The sequence below is a fragment of the Stigmatopora argus genome, chromosome 15, assembly GCF_051989625.1.
Source record: "Stigmatopora argus isolate UIUO_Sarg chromosome 15, RoL_Sarg_1.0, whole genome shotgun sequence".
In the NCBI taxonomy this organism is placed as follows: Eukaryota; Metazoa; Chordata; class Actinopteri; order Syngnathiformes; family Syngnathidae; genus Stigmatopora; species Stigmatopora argus.
In genome coordinates this window covers 15,840,365-15,862,475 of record NC_135401.1, presented here as the reverse complement: position 1 = coordinate 15,862,475, position 22,111 = coordinate 15,840,365, and the positions used below count along the sequence as shown (strand labels likewise).

General features: G+C 41.9%; 1 protein-coding gene across 3 annotated transcripts in view; it reads right to left on the bottom strand.

Moving 5' to 3' along the window:
• The window catches only part of gabrr2a (gamma-aminobutyric acid type A receptor subunit rho2a), a 103,499-nt gene that overhangs the window by 28,147 nt on the left and 53,241 nt on the right, over window positions 1–22,111 (bottom strand). For all 3 annotated transcript variants that reach the window (XR_013305104.1, XM_077620528.1, XM_077620529.1), the window contains one exon: window positions 3,250–3,332. Coding sequence is in view for 2 of the 3 variants with exons in the window: in XM_077620528.1 (XP_077476654.1) it covers window positions 3,250–3,332 (83 nt within the window). In the remaining variant the exon portion in view is untranslated. The remainder of the gene's footprint in view (window positions 1–3,249; window positions 3,333–22,111) is intronic.

Sequence of the window (22,111 nt, the reverse complement as noted above, 5' to 3'; positions counted from 1 at the left end):
TGTAAAACATCAGATGGATTTGTTGTGAGTAACATCAGGGTTGTGTTGAGTCAAGCTTAGTGTTGAATAGTGTTCAATATTCTTCTGACTAGGCATTTGTAAACATTTAATAAATACAGTAATTCTCTGGCTGATGTTCAACTTGCTGGCAAATTGTGCAAATTTTTAAATGTCTGCAAAATTAACATCAGGCTACATACAGGTATACAGTTCAACACCATTCTTCCAGTCTAATTTTGTCATATGAGGTGGCCGCAGAATCATTTTGCTCAAGACAAATTGCGCAAGAAAAAACGGCCTTTGCGACTCGGCCCCACCCGCTGCGTGGCTTTCTATCTATTTATGTCTAAAATGCTTTTCCTGTATCTGCAGTCTCACCCTTTTGCTACTGTGACAATGAAATTTCCCGAATCCGGGATTAATAAAGTTATCCAATCCAAATGACATACTGCATGGACGTCTTCTCTCTCATTGGTGTTACTTCCTCATAAGAGATACAGGGTACCCGGTCGTTTCGTCGAAAGACGTTTGTTCGACAGACGTTTGGTCGACGGACAGTTCGTCGAACGGACGTTTTGTCGAACGGACGTTTCGTCGAACGGACGTTTGGTCGATGGATTCGCCGCCGGACATTTCGTCGAACTGATGTTTTGTCGTCGCCGGGTTCGCTCATTTACAATTCAATTACAAACTCACTCTCTCTCTCATGATTATAATTTTGAGAGCGAGCGAACCCGGCGACGACGAAACGTCCGTTCGACGAAATGTCCAGTGGCGAATCCGTCGACCAAACGTCCGTTCGACGAAACGTCCGTTCGACGAAACGTCCGTTCGACGAAACGTCCGTTCGACGAAACGTCCGTTTGACGAAACGTCCGTTCGACGAAACGTCCGTTCGACGAAACGTCCGTTCGACGAAACGTCCGTTCGACGAAACGTCCGTTCGACGAAACGTCCGTTCGACGAAACGTCCGTTCGACGAACTGTCGGTTCGACGAACGTCCGTCGACCAACGTCCGTCGACCAAACGTCCGTCGACCAAACGTCCGTCGACCAAACGTCCGTCGACCAAACGTCCGTCGACCAAACGTCCGTCGACCAAACGTCCGTCGACCAAACGTCCGTCGACCAAACGTCCGTCGACCAAACGTCCGTCGACCAAACGTCCGTCGACCAAACGTCCGTCGACCAAACGTCCGTCGACCAAACGTCCGTCGACCAAACGTCCGTCGACCAAACGTCCATCGACCAAACGTCTTTTGACGAAACATCCGGTCATGGAGATACAGTGATGCCTCTCCTTAAGAATGCCTCTACATACGAAATGTTCATGTTATGAAACCCTTTGATATGCAATTTTATGTTCCCTAAAGGTTTTTGGGAGCATGGTTAAAGCAACTTTGTTCTTTTAAAATTGCTGGTACGAATGAAAGCGGGCCCTCTTATCCATCCATGACTGATATTGCAAGGCAAAGTAGCCATAACCCTTTTACCATCGCTACGATATTGAAGCAGAAGGAAGAATTAAACGATTTTTTGGCATAGCCTCTCCGTAATGAATGACTATCCTTTGGATAGAGGAGGAAGAAATTGAAGCAAATACAGTGACAGAGTTGATTATTTTTGAAAAAGAAGATATTAATGCTGTTTTGAATTCATATTTTGAAGTTGTTTAGTTATGTGTTCATGTACATGCATTTGTGTGCTTTGTCTGTTGCCTCACGTTAGCTTCCTCCTTACACTTACTATACACCTGCACCAATAGAAAATGTTTTTTCCATGCTTCTTATTCAGTTCTCTCTCCCTGTCTCTGTTTGTCTCTCTCTGTCTCTGTCTCTCTTTGTCTCTCTCTGTCTCTGTCTCTCTTTGTCTCTCTCTGTCTATGTCTCTCTCTGTATCTCTGTCTCTGTCTCTCTTTCTCTCTCTGTCTCTCTTTCTTTCTCTCTCTGTCTCTCTCTTTCTCTCTCTCTGTCTCTCTCTCTTTCTCTCTCTCGGTATATCCCTCTCTTTCTCTCTCTCTGTATCTCTGTCTCTGTGTATCTCTATCTTAAGGACAGTTTTTTCCCCACATCCATCAGAAATCTAAACTCGCGCTAACATAACACACATTCCCTTCTGCGGTATATGAACAGATGTTTGGTTGGTGATCTGCCTCCTACTAGCTGACTGAAGTAAGGTAAGTGGAAGACAGTGAGAGGTAAACGAGAGGTAAGCGACTTGTATCCACAACAGCGAAATGACAAATTACAAGTCCGTAACTTACACTTATTTAGGTCTTTTGCCGATTAAACGTAGCTTATGGAGAACCACCATCAATTTCGTCACACGCAGTTTCTGCGTGTGATGACAAGTAGGCTTTTGTGTTGTGATAATGACGACAGGGCCTATGTCCGATTATTATTATTATTATCTCTGTCTCTCCCTGTCTCTCTCTCCCTGTCTTTCTCACTCCCTCTCTCCCTGTGTATCTCTCTCCCTCTCTGTCTCTCTCTGTGTCTGTCTCTCTCCCTCTCTGTCTCTCTCTCTCTGTCTCTCTCTCTCCCTCTCTGTCCGTCTCTCTCTCTCTCTCTCTCTCTATCTCTCTCTCTGTCTCTCTCAGTCTCTCTCTCTCTGTCTGTCTCTCTCTCCCTGTGTATCTCTCTCCCTGTGTCTGTCTCTCTCTCCCTCTCTGTCAGTCTCTCTCTGTCTGTCTCTCTCAGTCTCTCTCTCTCTCTTTCTGTCTGTCTCTCTCTCCCTCTCTCAGTCTCTCTCTGTCTCTTTCCCTGTCTCTCTCTCCCGCTCACTCTGTCTCTCTCTCCCGCTCACTGTCTCTTTCTCTCTCTGTGTCTCTCTCTGTATCTTTCTCTCTGTGTCTCCATCTCGCTAACTCTCACCATCTCTCTCTCTCCATCTTGCTAACTCTCACCAGCTCTCTCTCTCCCTATCTCTCTCCATCTTTCTTTCTAGTCTCCATCTGTCCGTCTATTTCTCTTCATCTATGTTTGTCATTCTCTCCCTTTCTATTGGTCTCTCACTCCATTTCTCTCTCACTCTGTTGGGACCACTATCTCTGTTTCTATCAGTCTGCCTCTTGCTCTCTCTGTCGCTCTCTCCATCTCTTTGTCTCCGTCTATGCCTATCTCTTTCCGTCTGTCTTGCTGTCTGTCACTCCCGCTTGCTGTCTCTCTTTCCGCTTGTACCCCCTCCAAATAATTTATAAATCAAGATGTGAAGTATGTAAGGTGATGCATGGATACGAGTTTAACTCACAACTCTCCAACTCCAGAGAACATGTCTGAGAATCCAAAGGAAATCGGCTGAAATCCATATTACAAGCTGCAGTGACAGTTACTCTGAAAACAGACAGAAGGATTCATGCAATCAAATTCATTAAAAAAACACTATTTTACTTTCTCTAAACATAATTTCAAATGTCTCAGTTCTGTTTTGCAACAATAAAAAATCACAAAAGTGAAATAAACCAAAAGAAAAAATCAGTGAGTAGGCAACGATATGTGAGCAAAACTACATTACAGCACAGCATCTTTAAAACATAACAAATCAATTTTTGACACACATTTCTGGGAGATCTTCCTCATATCATTAAAGTTGGATTGAGGAAATGTTAGGTTTATCCTTAGGTATTTCCAAACTCAGCTTTCAATAAAAAAGGCATCTGTAGTCACATCTCCATTTAATTCTTGCAAGAAGAGAATAATCTTGACCTGACGAGCGGGTGGATGTATTCTCTTCTTGCAAGAATTAAATGGAGAATTAAAGAGATCAGACATGAAATTTAACAATGCAGAAATGGCATGAGAAATTTCGTGGCATTCGTCCAAATTATTAGGTAAATTGAATGCTGGGGTAGATAAGATAATTGATTTAGGATAGGCATGGTTTCCCTAGAAGAAACATGGAGCGTCTTTAAGTGCACAAAAGACGTTCCCTGTTTGGCCTGAAGGGGGAATATGCTTTGGTATAGGTCATATTGATGACTATTGGGACATTACTGTCTATTACTTTAGGGGCATACAAATTAAGAATTTAGCCAAAACTTACTGCATTGCAATTATGGGGTTAATACACCTAAATGTTACGGTGATAACGATTGGCAATAACAAGCTTAGATAAAGGGGAATATCTACAACAAATTCTGGTAGGGCCTTTCATGGTGTGAAACAAGTGATGAAATAATGTCTATGTTTAGAAAATAACATCTCCAAATTATAAAATATCAACCTTTGAGAAATGCTTTAAGTAGATGGGTTGACTAGAATGGGCAAAATTCGATAGCGTTGAAAGGGGGTGTAACTTAATGCAGAACATGGAGATAATTTTTTTACAAACGGTTAAAATACTTAAAGGGGGTGTGTGTGTGTTTCAATGTGTTACAACTTTTCCGTTATTGCATTATTGGCGAATAGATAGTTAATCACAGCCACTCGCATGGCAGTCCACATGCTGACTGACTGGGGTAAGGGGCGGTGGCAATTGAACAAATTTCTATTTTTAGATATGTGGCACGTGAATCTAATACATTAATTACCTAGTTTCTTCAGGCATCAACCTTGCGGTTCGAGGATCTACTAATGCGGAGTGGATCCAGACCTTCCGGAGTGTGGAGTATTCCTGGTGTCCTCAAGAATTCATAGGTTTTCTCTGGGTACTCCACTTTTACTCCAACAAACCAAAATTATGGATGATTGGGGGAGCACTCTAAATTCCTTGATTATGAGTGCTAGCGTGGATGAGTGTCTGCCTTTTGTGTTTTAATTGGCTAGCCACCAAGATATATCAATATTCTAATATCAAGGTGGAATATTTCTGAAATCGCTGATAAGCCTTTCAAGGACGGCGGTGGCAGAGTAGGACAGAAACAAAAAGAAAAGAATTTCGCCAAATGAAATTTTTTGATTTCTGCAATGGGAAATTTTGGGAACCTGGGGGACTAAACAAAAACAAAGGAGGGCTGCCTTTTTGAGTCATGGTAAATTTCATGCCTCAAAAAAGGGGGAATATGTGTGGTACATAACAGTCCTAAAACAGATTGGGGAAACCTTGTTGCAGAAACTGGTCTAGATTGGCAAGCTGGGATGACACACGCGTGCGAAAAACCATCAGGCCTTTGACAAAATTAACCCATACGGTGGAGGCATTACAAATCATTATTCAGACTGACAAATTAACTTGTGGATCTTTGTCTGACGTTTTTCCTAAGTCCATGGGCAGGTGGAGAAGACTTTTTACAAAATTCTACAATTGTGTCTCAACAACAATGACCATGTCTATGGAGACGGTAAGAAAATCGTCAGAGATGGAAACACCCGGATCCGCCATAGTAAAATTAAAATCTGAGATGACCAGAGAATTCATTTCCGCAACAGGGATTTCCCAAACGGGCAATAATTGGTTGCTGTTGATGGAAAATGCAGCTATTACTATAAATCAAACGTGCATAACATGTATGGGCCCCCGCCCTCTCTTAAGAGTAGTGCCCGCGCAAATTACTCCTGATTGTGTAATGGAGATAATGACAAATGAAAATGTAAACCCCAATTGTGAAAAATGGAATAATGTATACCCTGTTACAAGAGCAGCAAAGGACAAACCTAACTTTTCAACACATATTGCCTTTGATCATTTTACCTGCTTACATCTTACAGGGCTTGGTCTGAAGCTGGGCGCGATAAATGAGACATGGTGCGCTCGAATTCTAAAAAACTGCACCCCTGATTCCACGTTCTGACCTGTGGTGGTGGTGTGGTGGAAATAAATTATACGACTCCTGCCGAAATTCGGCGGGACTATGTGCTTTGGTCTCACTGCTCTTACCAGTATCTGTTTTTCCATCTACAGTGGAGGAGATACAATTGGCTGCGCAGAAATCCAGTATGTTGGCGGGCCCCTCATGACGGCGTCGATCGGCATGGAGAGAGGGTGATCTGACATACATTGATGCGATTGGCATCCCCCGGGGCGTACCAGATGAGTATAAGCTAGCTAATCAGATCGCAGCAGGTTGGGAGTCTATTTTTCTTTTAATTACTCCGATAGTCAGCATGGATTCGTGTCCAAGAGATCCTGCCTCACCAACTTGCTGATGATGGAGGAATGGGTCACTCGATTAATGGACGATCGACAAATTGCCGACCTGGTCTTCCTGGACTTCGCCAAGGCGTTTGACTCGGTCAACCATCGCTTGCTACTCCGCAAGTTGGAAGCGTATGCGATTCACCCAGCGGTCGTGAGGTGGATTGATGCGTTTTTGGCTGGCCGCACCTTTCAGGTACAAGTCAACGGCATACTTTCAGAGACTCACAGCGCCCCAGCGGTGTCCCCCAAGGCTCTGTTCTTGGACCACTGCTGTTCGTGGTGTTTGTAAACGACCTGCCAGAGCACATCTCCCAGCGGGTTCTCCTCTTCGCCGATGATGTGAAGCTCGTTGCTCCCCGGAGCGACTACGAGGACCTGCGTAGGTGCCTTCATCATGTGTGGAGTTGGTCGAACCTGTGGGACCTGTGGCTCAAAATCACGAAATGCAGTCATCTGGATATTGGGGCTCCTCCTGATTCACCTCTTGACTTTGAACCGGGACGCCTGGAACTGGAACGAACTCAATGGTGCAAAGATCTGGGCATCATTGTCGACGACACGTTCAAACCAACGGCCCAATGCATCCAAGCAGCCAACAAAGCTCGCGGAGTGCTGTTCCTAATGTTCCGGTCCTTTGCCGTCATCACAGCAGACATCTTCCTTCCGTTGTATGTTTCCCTGGTGAGGTCCATTCTCGAGTATGGGATCCAAGCCGCATCACCATACCTCGCCAAGGACATCCAGCATCTGGAGCGGGTCCAGAGGCTTGCAACGAGGATGGTCCGCGGCCTCAGCTTAATGTCCTACGAGGAAAGATGCCAGCGACTCAACCTGCTGACCCTTGAGGCTAGGCGTCTGCGAGGGGACCTGATACTGGCCTACAACATCCTCCACGGCATCTACAGCGTGCCCCGCAACCTCTTCTTCACGCCCGCACCTGATCGTGGTCTGAGGGGTCATCCGTGGAAGCTGTACCCTCGCGGGTTCCGGTTGAATCGGCGGAAGGCTGCTTTTTCAGTGCGCATCGCCGGTCCTTGGAACCGGCTTCCGCAGGGTGTGGTCGAGAAGCCGAGGGTCGCCCAGTTCAAGCGGGCTCTGGATGACTTTTTGGCCGTGAACCAGTGACTACACCGCGTTTTGTTGCACATTCTTGTATCTTGTTACATGGCCCTTAGCCTGGTGCTTTTTCTTGCCAAATAAATTGAATTGAAACAAAAATGTTGATCGGATAAATTACCTGCATTACAATGTCCAAAAACTTGGAAATTATACTGAACAGGGATTTGTGGCGATAAAGGAACAATTGGCGGCCACCAGTCTTATGGCGTTCCAGGATCGCATAGCAGTTGATATGCTGCTTGCGGAGCAAGGGGGCGTGTGTGCAATGTTTGGAGATCAATGTTGCACCTTCATACCGAACAACACGTCACCCGGTGGGTCCCTCACCCGGGCCATTAATGGCCTGCAGACCCTCAACCGCAATATGAAGAAGCATTCTGGAGTCGGAGAATCCGCCTGGGAGAGCTGGTGGCATAAGTCTTTTGGAAAGTATAAGAATTTGGCCCAATCTGTTGCATTTTCCGTAGCCCTTTTTGCTACGATTTTGACATTATGTGGGTGTTGTATTATTCCCTGGTTAAGATCTTTGACAAGCCGACTTATAACCACTGCGATTGCCCCTACAAATTCTAAATTACACGAATTATATCCTCTGCTGATCAAACGTACTGAGGGGAGCAGTGAATTTCAGGAGCATGGTAATTCCGAGGATGAATTGGGCGAAAATGATTTTGTTTTCTGCTTTTCAGACCAGCCGTGCCAGTAAGCGGGTAAAACTAAAGCCAACGGAAACGGACATTTCCTCCCCATTTTAATTTTGCCATAAAATGCCGAAAGGAAGTTTTATTAAGGAGATCATGTGCAAATTTATAATATAGGGGGGAATGTTGGAGTAATCATTATTATAAATGTGTTTGCAATGCTTATTTAGGAATATAAATCCTTATTACAAAAATGCTTACAATATTAATCAATATATTTGCTTATTAGGAATAGTAATGCTCATCCTAAATGTGTAACAATATTAAACAATATATATATATATATGTATATATATATATATATATATATATATATATATATATATATATGTGTGTGTTGATCGCTGTGCTTTTATGTTAGAGTTATTGGCATTAATAAAAGCCATTTTAATGCATCTCTTGCTAAAGTAAGGACTGTGGTTCACATCAAGAGGACAGGGAATGGCCTTGGGCATGGAGAGGTCTCACAACAAGTGCTCTTGGGAACTGCGAACTGTTTTCGGCTTCGGAGGGCTCACAACAGGTGCTCTTGGGAACCAAGGACTGTTTACGGCTTCGGAAGATGGTCTCACAATAAGCGCTCTTGGGAACCATGGACTGTTTTGGGAAGATTCGATAAGACCTACAATTGTTTTGAGAACTGTACAATTGTTGTGAGACTCTACGAATGTTTAGACTTCTGTGGGGCATGGCGTTGAAGTCTTATGAATAAATTAGCGAAACGGACTTCGAGTTGTTAGAATAATCTTGACCTGACGAGCGGGTGGATGTATTCTCTTCTTGCAAGAATTAAATGGAGATGTGCCTACAGATGCCTTTTTTATTGAAAGCTGAGTTTGGAAATACCTAAGGATAAACCTAACAGGAAGCTACAACGAATCACTATCGTGATTATTTTGCCGTGTGTCCAGGTATGCTGCTTGTTGTAGGGGCCCATTGAGTTTTTGGTTTGCAATATACACTGTTTAACATGTGAGAGAGAATGTAATGTTTATCTACTTTTGAAGAGTGTGCATGAATGTGTGAGTCCCGGCTCATTGATATGTATGCAACGTCCATTACGCCACCTTAGGCCGCCATTGCCCTGTATAGTGTCTATGACGGTTATAGTAGGGAATTTATGTTATCGATATTTAAGCTGTTTACCTTGTCGAATAGTTGCGAATGACTTCTCGAATTTGTAAAAAGAAAGATAACACATTGTTATGACTGTAAATTGAACGGGTGTAATTGTACATTATGTTTTGTGTTGTAACATCTTGCTAATATATATATACGGGTCTAATTGTATATTATGGGTTTTTGTTCTAATGTGTTGATAATTGATATCAGTAAAGTTGGATTGAGGAAGCAACAACGAATTGCTATCGTGATTATTTCTCCGTGTTTCCAGCGTAAATACAGGGTACAACACCTATCCCAGCACAACTATCGGTAGTCGACGGGGTACACCCTTAAACAGATAACGACAATTTAGAGTGTTCAACCAGCCTAATATATAGTAGATGTTTTTGGGATGTGAAAGGAAACCAGAGCACCTGAAAAAAACTACTAAAACCCCCCACAAGGAGGTAGGAGCCCACTGGGGATTAAACCCTCGATCATTGTGCCACCTGAAGGTGTATATATCATCTTCAATACACTTCTTGAAACCGGATTAGAAGTAGAAGTGCAACACAATCAGGTGCTGTAGTCAAAGTAGAAAAGCTCAAGTCCCATCTTGTGGGTGGGTGTTAGGTTTGCCTGGTTTGTTATGCTTTTTCCCCCCTGGTGTCCTGTCCGAATGATTGCCCATTGTGTTCATCTGTTTTTTTCTCTGCCCCTGGTGTATCCCCTGCTTGCTCCTTGTGTGTTTCCCAGTTGTTCCTAATTGTCTCGTCAACTAATGTCAGTCTATTTAAACCCCACTGGTTGTTTTGGCATTGTCGGATCGTCTGATTTATTCTGCCATGTTTCCTCGTATCCTCGTTCCATGTTCGGAGGGCCTCGTTCCTCGCTTCCCTGTGTTTTCCCACGTCAGGTTTGATTTTGTTATTTGGTATAAAGTCTTTTGTTACTTTCTTTGCCTCCAGTTTAAGTTATGAAAGTTTCGTTTTTAGCACTACTTGCCTCTTCCTTGCCTGATTCTCTGCAATATAGTCATACTCCACATTTCCACGCCATGATGTCACCAAAGACGTGACAGTGGGACCCTTCCAGTCATTAGGTTTGATAGATTTGAAGGATAGGCTCGAGCCAATCACACTGTAAATGCCATTTAGTTAAAAAAAGTGCAATTTACAACCTTCTGTTATATATATTTCCCTAATGCCACAACTCTGTATTTTTGTATATTAACAAAAAAAAGCAAGTCAGCAGTAGCGGTATTCATTATCATGGAACCATTGCTGTTTTGCTGATGAGCAAAACAGAAGATATTTCTTATGAAAGGTTCAAATTATTGTATTATTGTTGTTTTAATAAACACTATATTTAACTGTATTTTAATCATGATTAAATATTTTATTAGTTTGCCAAGAGAAAACAACATAGATTTACAACTTTTATCAAGTTTTCCAGAGTCGATTCTTAATTGCAATCTACCATATCTACTCGCATATAAGGCGCCAGCGCGTATAAGCCGCACCCTGAAAATTGCATTGACATTTTTTGATTTTACAATTTCTTGAGTATAAACCGTCCCCTGACTCCCAATTTTCACCTCCATATTCATGGTTTTAATAGGGTGTACAAATGTGTACTTTGAAGGGAAAATCTTAAGAAAAATCATCACAAGTGGTAATTCTGAGATGCTGTATGAATCAAAAGCACATATTAGGGTCAATATTGTAAGGACATTAATATGCCTGTCTTTGTAAATGCAAAATATCAAATTATTCAATTTGAATAAAGAAATACAGACGCTCCCCTACTTACGAACATTCAACTTACGAAAAACGGTACATACGAACATGTCTGCAAATTGCGTTTAAGTTGAAAAATGTTTGTAAGTCCAATTTTGTATTTTTTTCCGAGTAGTGCTTCTTTCCGCCGCTAATGCCGACGCCTGGCGCTGTGAGGGCTCAGCTCACCCAGCATCTACCTTCTTCGTTGCAATGCGGAAGTGCGTGAACGTATCTCCAGTGGGCAAAGAACCTTTTTCATTTGTATCATTAAATATCTCGTGCATCCATTATTGAATATGGTTAGTAAAAAGCGAAATGCTTCTATTGAGGAGTTGCAAGGAAGAGGCAAGCTATTTCATTTGAAACGAGTGGCAATAATAACGAAGCTTGATGCGCGTGAGATTGTTGAGCGTTTCACGGGCATTGAATCGTTTGACCGTCAGTACCATTTATAAACAGAAAGATCGAGCAGCAGGACCCAAATATTGAATGTTGCACAAAGTTTGCAAATCAATTGAATGATGCCATACAGTGCTACCGCATCATTTATTATGAAAAAAAAGAAGAAAACTGCAATCGTCGTTAGATCGCTTCTTTCGGCCAGTTTCTAATACATAAATCTCTCTCTCTATACATATACAATACTGTACATATTCTCTCCATTTTATTAAATGTTTTTTTCAGTACAAACCAATGCGTGTTACTTATACAAGCCTTAAACATACAAATGCACTTATATAAACCTTCAATATACTTACATAGGCCTTAAACACAAATTATATTACAAAATATAGCACTGAATCAACTTACAAACAAATTCAACTTATGAACAATCGCTCGGAACCTAACTCGTTCGTAAGTAGGGGAGCGTCTGTATGCCTATCTGGAGAACCTGATGCTTTCTTATTACAAAAATTACAATTTTCTTACCAGAGGTTTAAGCTATGGCAACCATATTGCGTCTAATTTCAAAATATCTCAATTCTTTAGGTGGTTCATATTACTCCAATAGTTACAACAACAAAAAATCAAAGTGGAATTTTGTTTCATTTCAAAATCAAGGCTACTCACGTCTGGCCAGTCAGAGCACATTTAACAAGGTTTAAAAGGCACCACCCTAGGTAAGATAGCTGCCCGGGACCTAGGTAAGATGGCTGTGCCCTGAGCGAGCAGTGGCTGGAGGGTGAGTTTTTTCAAATTTTATGCAAGATACGTACGTTTTTTCTTCTTCTTGAATTTCTTTCGAGGTCAAAAATTTTTTTGTTTAGCGTATTATCTGTTTATCTTTTCTCTATTTTGAAATAAATGAAAGTATCGGCCGCATTCGCTTGCGTCATGACGTCATGCGCGACGCAACCGCGCCATGTTTTTATGCGCAAATAAGCCGTACCCTCGATTCAGTCATCATTTTTTTGTCCGACAAATGTGTTTTATATGCGAGTAAATACAATAGGTATTTCAATTGCTATTGTCAGTAATAAGTATTGATGTGTATATATATATATATATATATTTGTATACATATATATATATATATATATATATATATATTTGTATATACATATATATATATATATATATATATATATATATATATATATATTTGTATATACATTTATATTTGTATATACATATGTATATATATATAAATATATACACATATATACATATATATATATATATATATATATATATATATATATATATATATATATATATATATATACATATATATATATACATATATATATATATATATACATATAGACATATACACATACATATACACATACATATACACATATACATATATACATATACACGCACATACGCATATATATATAAATGGCGGTCCGTGCATTTTCTCGTAGCGCATTTAACGAATCAATCCAACCCTCAAACTATTTTATGGCTATAAAACCTCGACTGCAGCTACAGCTGCGACACATAAAAAATATTCAATAAATCAATGCACAAAAATAGGGTAAAATCCACTTTCTAGCAGCATTTAATGATTAAATACAAATACTGGAGCTTTTCAGACATTACAACCGAGCCAGGGGGTGATTTGCCACGGGAAAAGACAGCGATGAACGTCAATGGCGTACCGGCAAACATTGCCCGAAAATGGGATAAAATCCAGCCGAAAACAGCATTTATTGATTAAATACAAATACTGGAGCTTTTCAGACATCAGAAGCGGGCCCGGAGTATCATTTCCCCGGGAAAAAGACAGCGACGAATGTTGATACGTCGAGTAACGTCCATACGCGAAACAGCAAAATTGCACTAAAATGGGGTAAAATCCATTTCCTAGCAGCATTTACCGATTAAACACAAATACTGGAACATTTCAGACATTACAATCGGGCCAGGGGGGTGATTTCCCCAGGAAAAGACAGCAATGGACGGCAATGGCAAAATGGCAAAAAAATCACTAAAATGGGGTAAAATCCACTTCCTAGCAGCATTTAGTGATTAAATACAAATACTGGAGCTTTTCAGATATCCGAACCGGGCCCACAATTGAAATATTATTTAGGAATATAGCTATATTTCACTCAACAAAAATCATTTTTAATTGTACACAATATCCATCCTCCTTTCTTTCTTCCTTCTTTTCTATCGCCATCGAATTTAATGCTGAAAGTCGAGCCTGTCCTGTCGTATTTCTGGCATAGTCCGTCTTGAAAATGGCTTTAAATCAACACAACAATATATTTGCTTGTGCAGCTAGCTCCAGATACAGTTTGGTAGCTCTGGCTAATCACTAGCCAATCATAGTTGGTGAAAGCGTATTCCTACGCCTGCGAGAAGGCAATGACGTATCGCTACGCCTGCGACAAGGCATTGTGGTGTTGCCAACTCGAAATCTGATTGGTTAAAATAACAGTCTTATCGACGCTTGTTTAATGCAGCAGAGCCTGCAGAAATAATTGTGAAGGCCTTGAGGCAGATTTCTGACCCTGGCAACAAATAATGGCTGAAATGTGATTGGTTAAATGCTTATGCAATATGAAAACATATCTGGAAGCAGTGCAACCGGGGGAAAAGCAATGAAAGAAGCTAACAGACAATTTGGAATTAGTTAATAAGTATTGATGGACAAAATATAATATATGATACAGATATTTCTTAGGCCAGCAGAGAAGGCCTTGAAGGCCCTGACGGCCCGCCACTGATCTCTCTCTCTCTCTCTCTCTCTCTCTATATATATATATATATACACATATGTATATACATATATATCTATATATATTATATGTATATATTATATGTATATTTTATATATATATATATATATACATATATATATATATACATATATGTATATACATATACATCTATATCTATATATATTATATATATTATATGTATATTATATATATATTTGTGGCGGGCCATCAGGGCTTTCAAGGCCTTCTCTGCTGGCCTAACAAATATCTGAATCATATTATATTTTGTCCATCAATACGTACTTATTATTCCAAATGGTCTGTTAGCTTCCTTTCATTGCTTTTCTCCGATAGTCAGCATGGATTCGTGTCCAAGAGATCCTGCCTCACCAACTTGCTGATGATGGAGGAATGGGTCACTCAATTAATGGACGATTGACAAATTGCCGACCTGGTCTTCCTGGACTTCGCCAAGGCGTTTGACTCGGTCAACCATCGCTTGCTACTCCGCAAGTTGGAAGCGTATGCGATTCACCCAGCGATCGTGAGGTGGATTGATGCGTTTTTGGCTGGCCGCACCTTTCAGGTACAAGTCAACGGCATACTTTCAGAGACTCACAACGCCCCCAGCAGTGTCCCCCAAGGCTCCGTTCTTGGACCACTGCTGTTCGTGGTGTTTGTAAACGACCTGCCAGAGCACATCTCCCAGCGGGTTCTCCTCTTCGCCGATGATGTGAAGCTCGTTGCTCCCCGGAGCGACTACGAGGACCTGCGTAGGTGCCTTCATCATGTGTGGAGTTGGTCGAACCTGTGGGACCTGCGGCTCAACATCACGAAATGCAGTCATTTGGCTATTGGGGCTCCTCCTGATTCACCTCTTGACTTTGAACCGGAACGCCTGGATCTGGAACGTTCTCAACGGTGCAAACATCTGGGCATCATTGTCGACGACACGTTCAAACCAACGGCCCAATGCATCCAAGCAGCCAACAAAGCTCGCGGAGTGCTGTTCCTAATGTTCCGGTCCTTTGCCGTCATCACAGCAGACATCTTCCTTCCGTTGTATGTTTCCCTGGTGAGGCCCATTCTCGAGTATGGGATCCAAGCCGCATCACCGTACCTCGCCAAGGACATGCAGCATCTGGAGCGGGTCCAGAGGCTTGCAACGAGGATGGTCCGCGGCCTCAGCTTAATGTCCTACGAGGAAAGATGCCAGCGACTCAACCTGCCGACCCTTGAGGCTAGGTGTCTGCGAGGGGACCTGATACTGGCCTACAACATCCTCCACGGTATCTACAGCGTGCCCCGCGACCTCTTCTTCACGCCCGCACCTGATCGTGGTCTGAGGGGTCATCCGTGGAAGCTGTACCCTCGCGGGTTCCAGTTGAATCGGCGGAAGGGTGCTTTTTCAGTGCGCATCGCCGGTCCTTGGAACCGGCTTCTGCAGGGTGTGGTCGAGAAGCCGACGGTCGCCCAGTTCAAGAGGGCTCTGGATGACTTTTTGGCCGTGAACCAGTGACTACACCGCGATTTGTGCATATTTCTTGTATCTTGTTACATGGCCCTTAGCCTGGTGCTTTTTCTTGCCAAATAAATTGAATTGAAAAAAAAAATTGAATTTTCCCCCTGGTTGCACTGCTTCCAGATGTGTGTTTTCATATTGAAGCATTTAACCAATCACATTTCAGCCATTATTTGTTGCGAGATCAGATCTGCCTCAAAGCCTGCACAATCAGTTCTTGCGGGCTCTGCTGCATTAAACTAGACTGTTGCTTTTAACCAATCAGATTTCGAGTTGGCAACCCCACAATGATTTTTCATAGGCATTCGCATTTTGCTGGCTGGGACATGTCATTGCTTTCACAAACTATGATTGGCCAGTAGGCGGGCCAAAGCAGTACCGAGGCAGCCGAGATCGCAAACTCCACCCACTATGGCCGACAGAAGCAAAAACAAATATATTCTTTTTGCTCACAAAGCTATTTTCTAGACGGACTTTTTCAGGAAAAAGATGGACATCATTAAGAAAGGGCGGTCAACTCCGAAGCTAGCAAGCCTGTTACAGCCGGGAAAATGGTGTGTGGGGCACTTTCAGCGCGCTAACTTAGCTCCACAAGCAAATAGTATATTGTTGTGTTGATTTAATGCCATTTTCAAAACGGACTATGCCGGAAATATGACAGGACAGGCTCGACTTTCTTCATTAGCTTCGATGGCGATAGGAAAGAAGGAAGAAAGAAAGGAGGATGGATATTGTGTAAAAAGGATTATGGGTGAGTAAAATATGGCTATATTCCTAAATAATATTTCAATTGTGGGCCAAGTTCGGATATCTGAAAAGCTCCAGTGTTTGTATTTAAGCTCCAGTGTTTGTATTCAATCAATAAATGCTGCTAGGAAGTGGATTTTACCTAATTTTAGTGCATTTTTTGTCATTTCACGTATGGACGTATCGACGTTCATCGCTGTCTTTTTACCGGGGAAATGACACTCTGGGCCCGATTCTGACGTCTAAAAAGCTCCAGTATTTGTATTTAATCAATAAATGCTGTTTTCGGCTGGATTTTACCCCATTTTCGGGCAATGTTTGCCTGTACGCCATTGACGTTCATCGCTGTCTTTTCCCGGGAAAATCACCCCCTGGCCTGGTTTTAATGTCTGAAAAGCTCCAGTATTTGTATTTAATCATGAAATGCTGCTAGGAAGTGGATTTTACCCCATTTTTGTGCATTAATTTATTGATTATTTTTTTATGTGTCGCAGCTATAGCTGCAGTAGAGGTTTTATAGCCATAAAATAGTTTTTGAGGGTTGGATTGATACGTTGAAGGCGCTACCAGAAAATGCACCGCCCGCCAGTGATATTTATATATATATATATATATATATATATATATATATATATATATATATATATGTATATATATATGTATATATATATATATATATATATGTATATATATATATATATATATATATATATATATATATGTATATATATATATGTGTGTATATATATATATGTATATATATATATATATATATATATATATATATATATATCAGTGGCGGGCGGTGCATTTTCTGGTAGCGCCTTCAACGTATCATTCCAAAAATCCTTTTTACACAATATCCAGCCTCCTTTCTTTCTTCCTTCTTTCCTAACGCCATCGAAGCTAATGATGAAAGTCGAGCCTGTCCTGTCATATTTCCGGCATAGTCCATTTTGAAAATGGCATTAAATCAACACAACAATATACTATTTGCTTGTGGAGCTAAGTTAGCGCGCTGAAAGTGCCCCACACACCATTTTCCCGGCTGTAACAGGCTTGCTAGCTTCGGAGTTGACTGCCCTTTCTTAATGATGTCCATTTTTTTCCTGAAAAAGTCTGTCTAGAAAATAGCTTTGTGAGCAAACAGAATCTATTTGTTTTTGCTTCTGTCGGCCATAGTGGGTGGAGTTTGCGATCTCGGCTGCCTCGGTACTGCTTTGGCCCGCCTACTAGCCAATCATAGTTTGTGAAAGCAATGACATGTCCCAGCCAGCAAAATGCTAACGCCTATGAAAAATCATTGTGGGGTTGCCAACTCGAAATCTGATTGGTTAAAAGCAACAGTCTAGTTTAATGCAGCAAAGCCCGCAAGAACTGATTGTGCAGGCTTTGAGGCAGATCTGATCTGGCAACAAAAATGGCTGAAATGTGATTGGTTAAATGCTTCAATATGAAAACACACATCTGGAAGCAGTGCAACCAGGGGGAAAAGCAATGAAAGGAAGCTAACAGACCATTTGGAATAAGTACGTATTGATGGACAAAATATAATATGATTCAGATATTTCTTAGGCCAGCAGAGAAGGCCTTGAAGGCCCTGACGGCCCGCCACTGATATATATATATATGTATATATATATTTATATATGTATATATATATTTATATATGTATATATGTATATATATGTATATATATATATATATATATATATATATATATATATATATATATATATATATATATATATATATATATATATACCGTATTTTCACCAAATTAGTGTGGTCGCCATCATACTGGTGACCACACTAATTTGAAGCTGGCCGTCATTTCGGCTGTATTTACAAAAGAAATCCTGCCGCTAAATGTTGGCGTCAACAGAGCATTCAAAGCTAGACTGTGAACTATGTATATATATTACATATAATAACTCGGAGCTTGCCGTCATTCCCGGAGGCTTAAGAACTACAACCGCGGGACCCAGCGTTTTGGAAGACTCATTTGGGCAATTGTTTAATTCGGACACAGAAAATGAGGACTTTGATGGATTTGTGGGTGATAATGACGTGAGTTAGTTGTAAAATATCTAAATAAAGTACAACCGAACTCAGTTTTGCTTCCGTTGCCTTTTTAAAGCGTGTTTTTAGCGTGTGGGTGTTGCGTGCAAGAACTCTATATCCCAGCAGTCACTGTGCAGTACTTTATCTACGGGAAAATAGTAGAGTCGGGCTGCTTGGCGTAGTTAGTTGTATATATATATATATATATATATATATATATATATATATATATATATATATATATATATATATATATATATATATATATATATATATATATATATACATACATAGTTCACAGTCTAGCTTTGAATGCTCTGTTGACGCCAACATTTAGCGGCAGGATTTCTTTTGTAAATACAGCCGAAATGACAGCCAGCACCAAATTAGTGTGGTTGCCATCATACTAACTGTATTGAAGAACTGGGTGTATTAAGAACTCTATATCCCAGCAGTCTCTGCGCAGTACTTTATCTACGGGAAAATAGTAGAGTCGGGGGCTGGTTTCCGTAGTTGTCCTATTGACTGATTTATTTTATTTTATCGTGATAACAATTTTAGTATTGGTCCATATATAAAGCGCACTGGATTATACGGCGCCCTTTCTATTTTGGAGAAATTTTTTGACTTTTATGCGCGCCTTATAGGCGTGAAAATACGGTATATATATTATATATATATGTATATATTATATATATATGTATATATTATATATATGTATATTATATATATATATATATATATACATACACATAGATGTAAATGTATACATACGGTAGGTCTTAACACTCAGCCATTTGTTTTGTTTAAGAGCTTGACAGCTGATGGGAGGAACGATCTGCGGAAGCGCTCCTTCCTGCAATGAGGGTGCAGCAGTCTATTGCTGAAAGAGCTTTGGGGGGACTCCACAGACTCATGCAGGGCGTAGGAGGTGCTGTCCATGATGGAGAACATCCTGGTCAGCATCCTCCACTCTCCCACTTCCTCCACAGAGTCCAAAGTACAGTCCAGAACAAAACTGGCCCTCCGGACCAGCTTATTCAGCCTGTTCTTGTCCCTCTCCATGCTCCCGCATCCCCAACAGACCACTGCATAAAACATTGTAGATGCCACCCTAGTGTCGTAAAAGGTCCTCAGCAGTATCCTGCACACTCTAAAGAACCGTAGTGTCCGCAGTAGGTAGAGGCGACTCTGGCCCCTTTTATACAGGGCATCTATGTTTGTGGCCCAGTCTAGTTTGTTATTGAGGTGAACACCCAGGTACTTAAAATTCTCCACGATTTCAATGTCTGTACCCTGGATGTTCACCTGAGTGGTCTGTTGAGGATACCTCCGAAAATCGATTACCATTTCCTTTGTCTTACTGGTGTTGATGTTGACTCCCCTGTACTCTAGGTCATTCCCGTCCATCACTTGTCCAACAATAGCGGTGTCGTCAGAGAACTTCTGGAGGTGGCAGGTGTCTGTATTACGTTTGAAGTCTGATGTGTAGAGGGAGAAGAGGAGTGGGGAGAGCACCGTGCCTTGCGGGGGCCCCGTGCTGCAAGCTACCACATCAGACGTACAGTCCTGAAGTCTCACATATTGTGGTCTGTCAGTGAGGAAGTTTATGATCCATGCGGCTAGGTGGTTCCTTACTCCAGCCTCTTCCAGTTTCCCTCTCAGTAGGACCAGCTGAATGGTGTTGAACGCACTGGACAGGTCAGAAAACGTCATTCTCACCGTGCTTCGTGTGTTCTCCAGGTGTGAAAGAGAACCGTGCATCAGGTAGGTGGTAGCATCTTCCACACCAATGCCTGGACGATAGGCAAACTGCAGAGGGTCCAGCTCTGCATTCATCAGGGGGCTGAGGTGATTGAGGATGATTCTCTCCATTGTCTTGATCAGGTGAGAGGTTAATGCTACCGGCCTGAAGTGGTTTGGCTCCCTGGGGTTCGCAGTCTTTGGAACTGGGACCACATAGGACGTTTTCCATAAGGAGGGGACCTTCTGCAGACTGAGGCTGAGGTTGAAAATATTGGATTGGATTGGATTGGATTGGATAACTTTATTCATCCCGTATTCGGGAAATTTTGTTGTCACAGTAGCAAGAGGGTGACGATGCAGGAATAGGAAAGGCATTTTAGACATAAATAGATAGGTAAAAGTAAGTTAATGAATAAATACATGAATAAATATATAAATAAATAAGCGTGTTGCTTAGCACATATATACATACATACACTTAAATATACATGCATGCATACAGTAGGTCTCAACACTCAGCCATTTTTTGGTTAAAGAGCCTGACAGCTGATGGGAGGAAAGATCTGCGGAAGCGCTCCTTCCTGCAATGAGGGTGCCGCAGTCTATTGCTAAAGGAGCTTCGGAGGGACTCCACAGACTCATGCTGAGGGTGGGAGGTGCTGTCCATGATGGACATCATCCTGGTCAGCATTCTCCGCTCTCCCACTTCCTCCACAGAGTCCAGAGGACAGCCCAGAACAGAGCTGGCCCTCCTGTTCTGGGCTGTCCTCTGGACTCTGTGGAGGAAGTGGGAGAGCGGAGAATGCTGACCAGGATGATGTCCATCATGGACAGCACCTCCCACCCCCTGCATGCAAATATGCAGAATCACTTTGCCAAGCTGATCCTACAGTATCTCAGTAGTCTGGAACTGAGGCTGTCTGGACCAGTAGCCTTCCTTGCACCAATCTTCTTAAGCTGTTTTATTACCTGATCGACAGTAATGTAGAGACCGGTGAAAGAGGGGAAGGAGAAATGGGGGAGTTGCTTCTGGTCTGGGGGGTCAGGGGAGTGGGGGCAGAACTGAATCTGTTAAAGAACTGATTCAGTTCATTGGCCCACTCCCTGTCTCCGGACTCCGGGTCTCTGTCCCTGTTGCCTCCATGGCCCGAAATGGTCCTCAAGCTCCTCCAGACCTCTTTTGTGTTGCCTCTCATTAGTTGGTTCTCTAGCTTCCTCCTGTAGATGGTCTTTCCCTTCCTTATCTCTCTCTTCAGCTCCTTCTGTACCATTTTCAGACTCTCTTTCTGCCCAAACCTAAAAGCCCTCTTCTTCTTGTTCAGGAGGGCCCTTAGATCCCTGGTGACCCACGGCTTATTGTTGGAGAAACAATGGACCTTCTTGAAGGGGACAGTGTTCTCAACACAGAAGTTAATATAATCTGTGATGCAGTGGGTCAAGCTGTCAATGCCTTTCCCATATGAATTGCACAGCACCTCCCAGTCAGTGGTCTCAAAACAGCACATAATACAACACCCCCGATGCTCCCGTTGCAGCCTCGTAAGCGCCGTTAGCTTTTCCATCTTATTGGGTAGATATCTTACATTTCCCATAACAATAGATGGAATGATTGGTCTTAAGCGTCGCTTCTTCTCCCGGCACTTTCATCCAGCTCTGCACCCCCCTTCTCTTTAACTCTGTGGGGATTTCCAGGGGCATCCAGGTGTTGCATAGCGCCAACAGCTGATCCCGTCTGTAGGATAGCGGAGGCATGACTGAATGGGTCAAAAAAATGTCCAGAACTACCAAAAAGAAACTAAACTAAGAGAACAAAGACTGCCTCTTACATGTGACACGCCAGGTGAAGGCAAGACGTAAACGTGATAAAAAAGTATCAAGTAAAGTATAAAGTCAAGTATTAAAAAATATTAAATTGTAATAAAACAAAAAAAGATAGAAAAGCTGCAAAAACACAGAAAACGAGTAAAAACGGGTGGAGCTACTGCCATTTCTGCTATAGTTTTGTCCGAGGGACGGCAACCCGGATCTGTGTTTAGTTTTCCCGGGGCAATGGCATGATAATGTGTGTTTTTATAG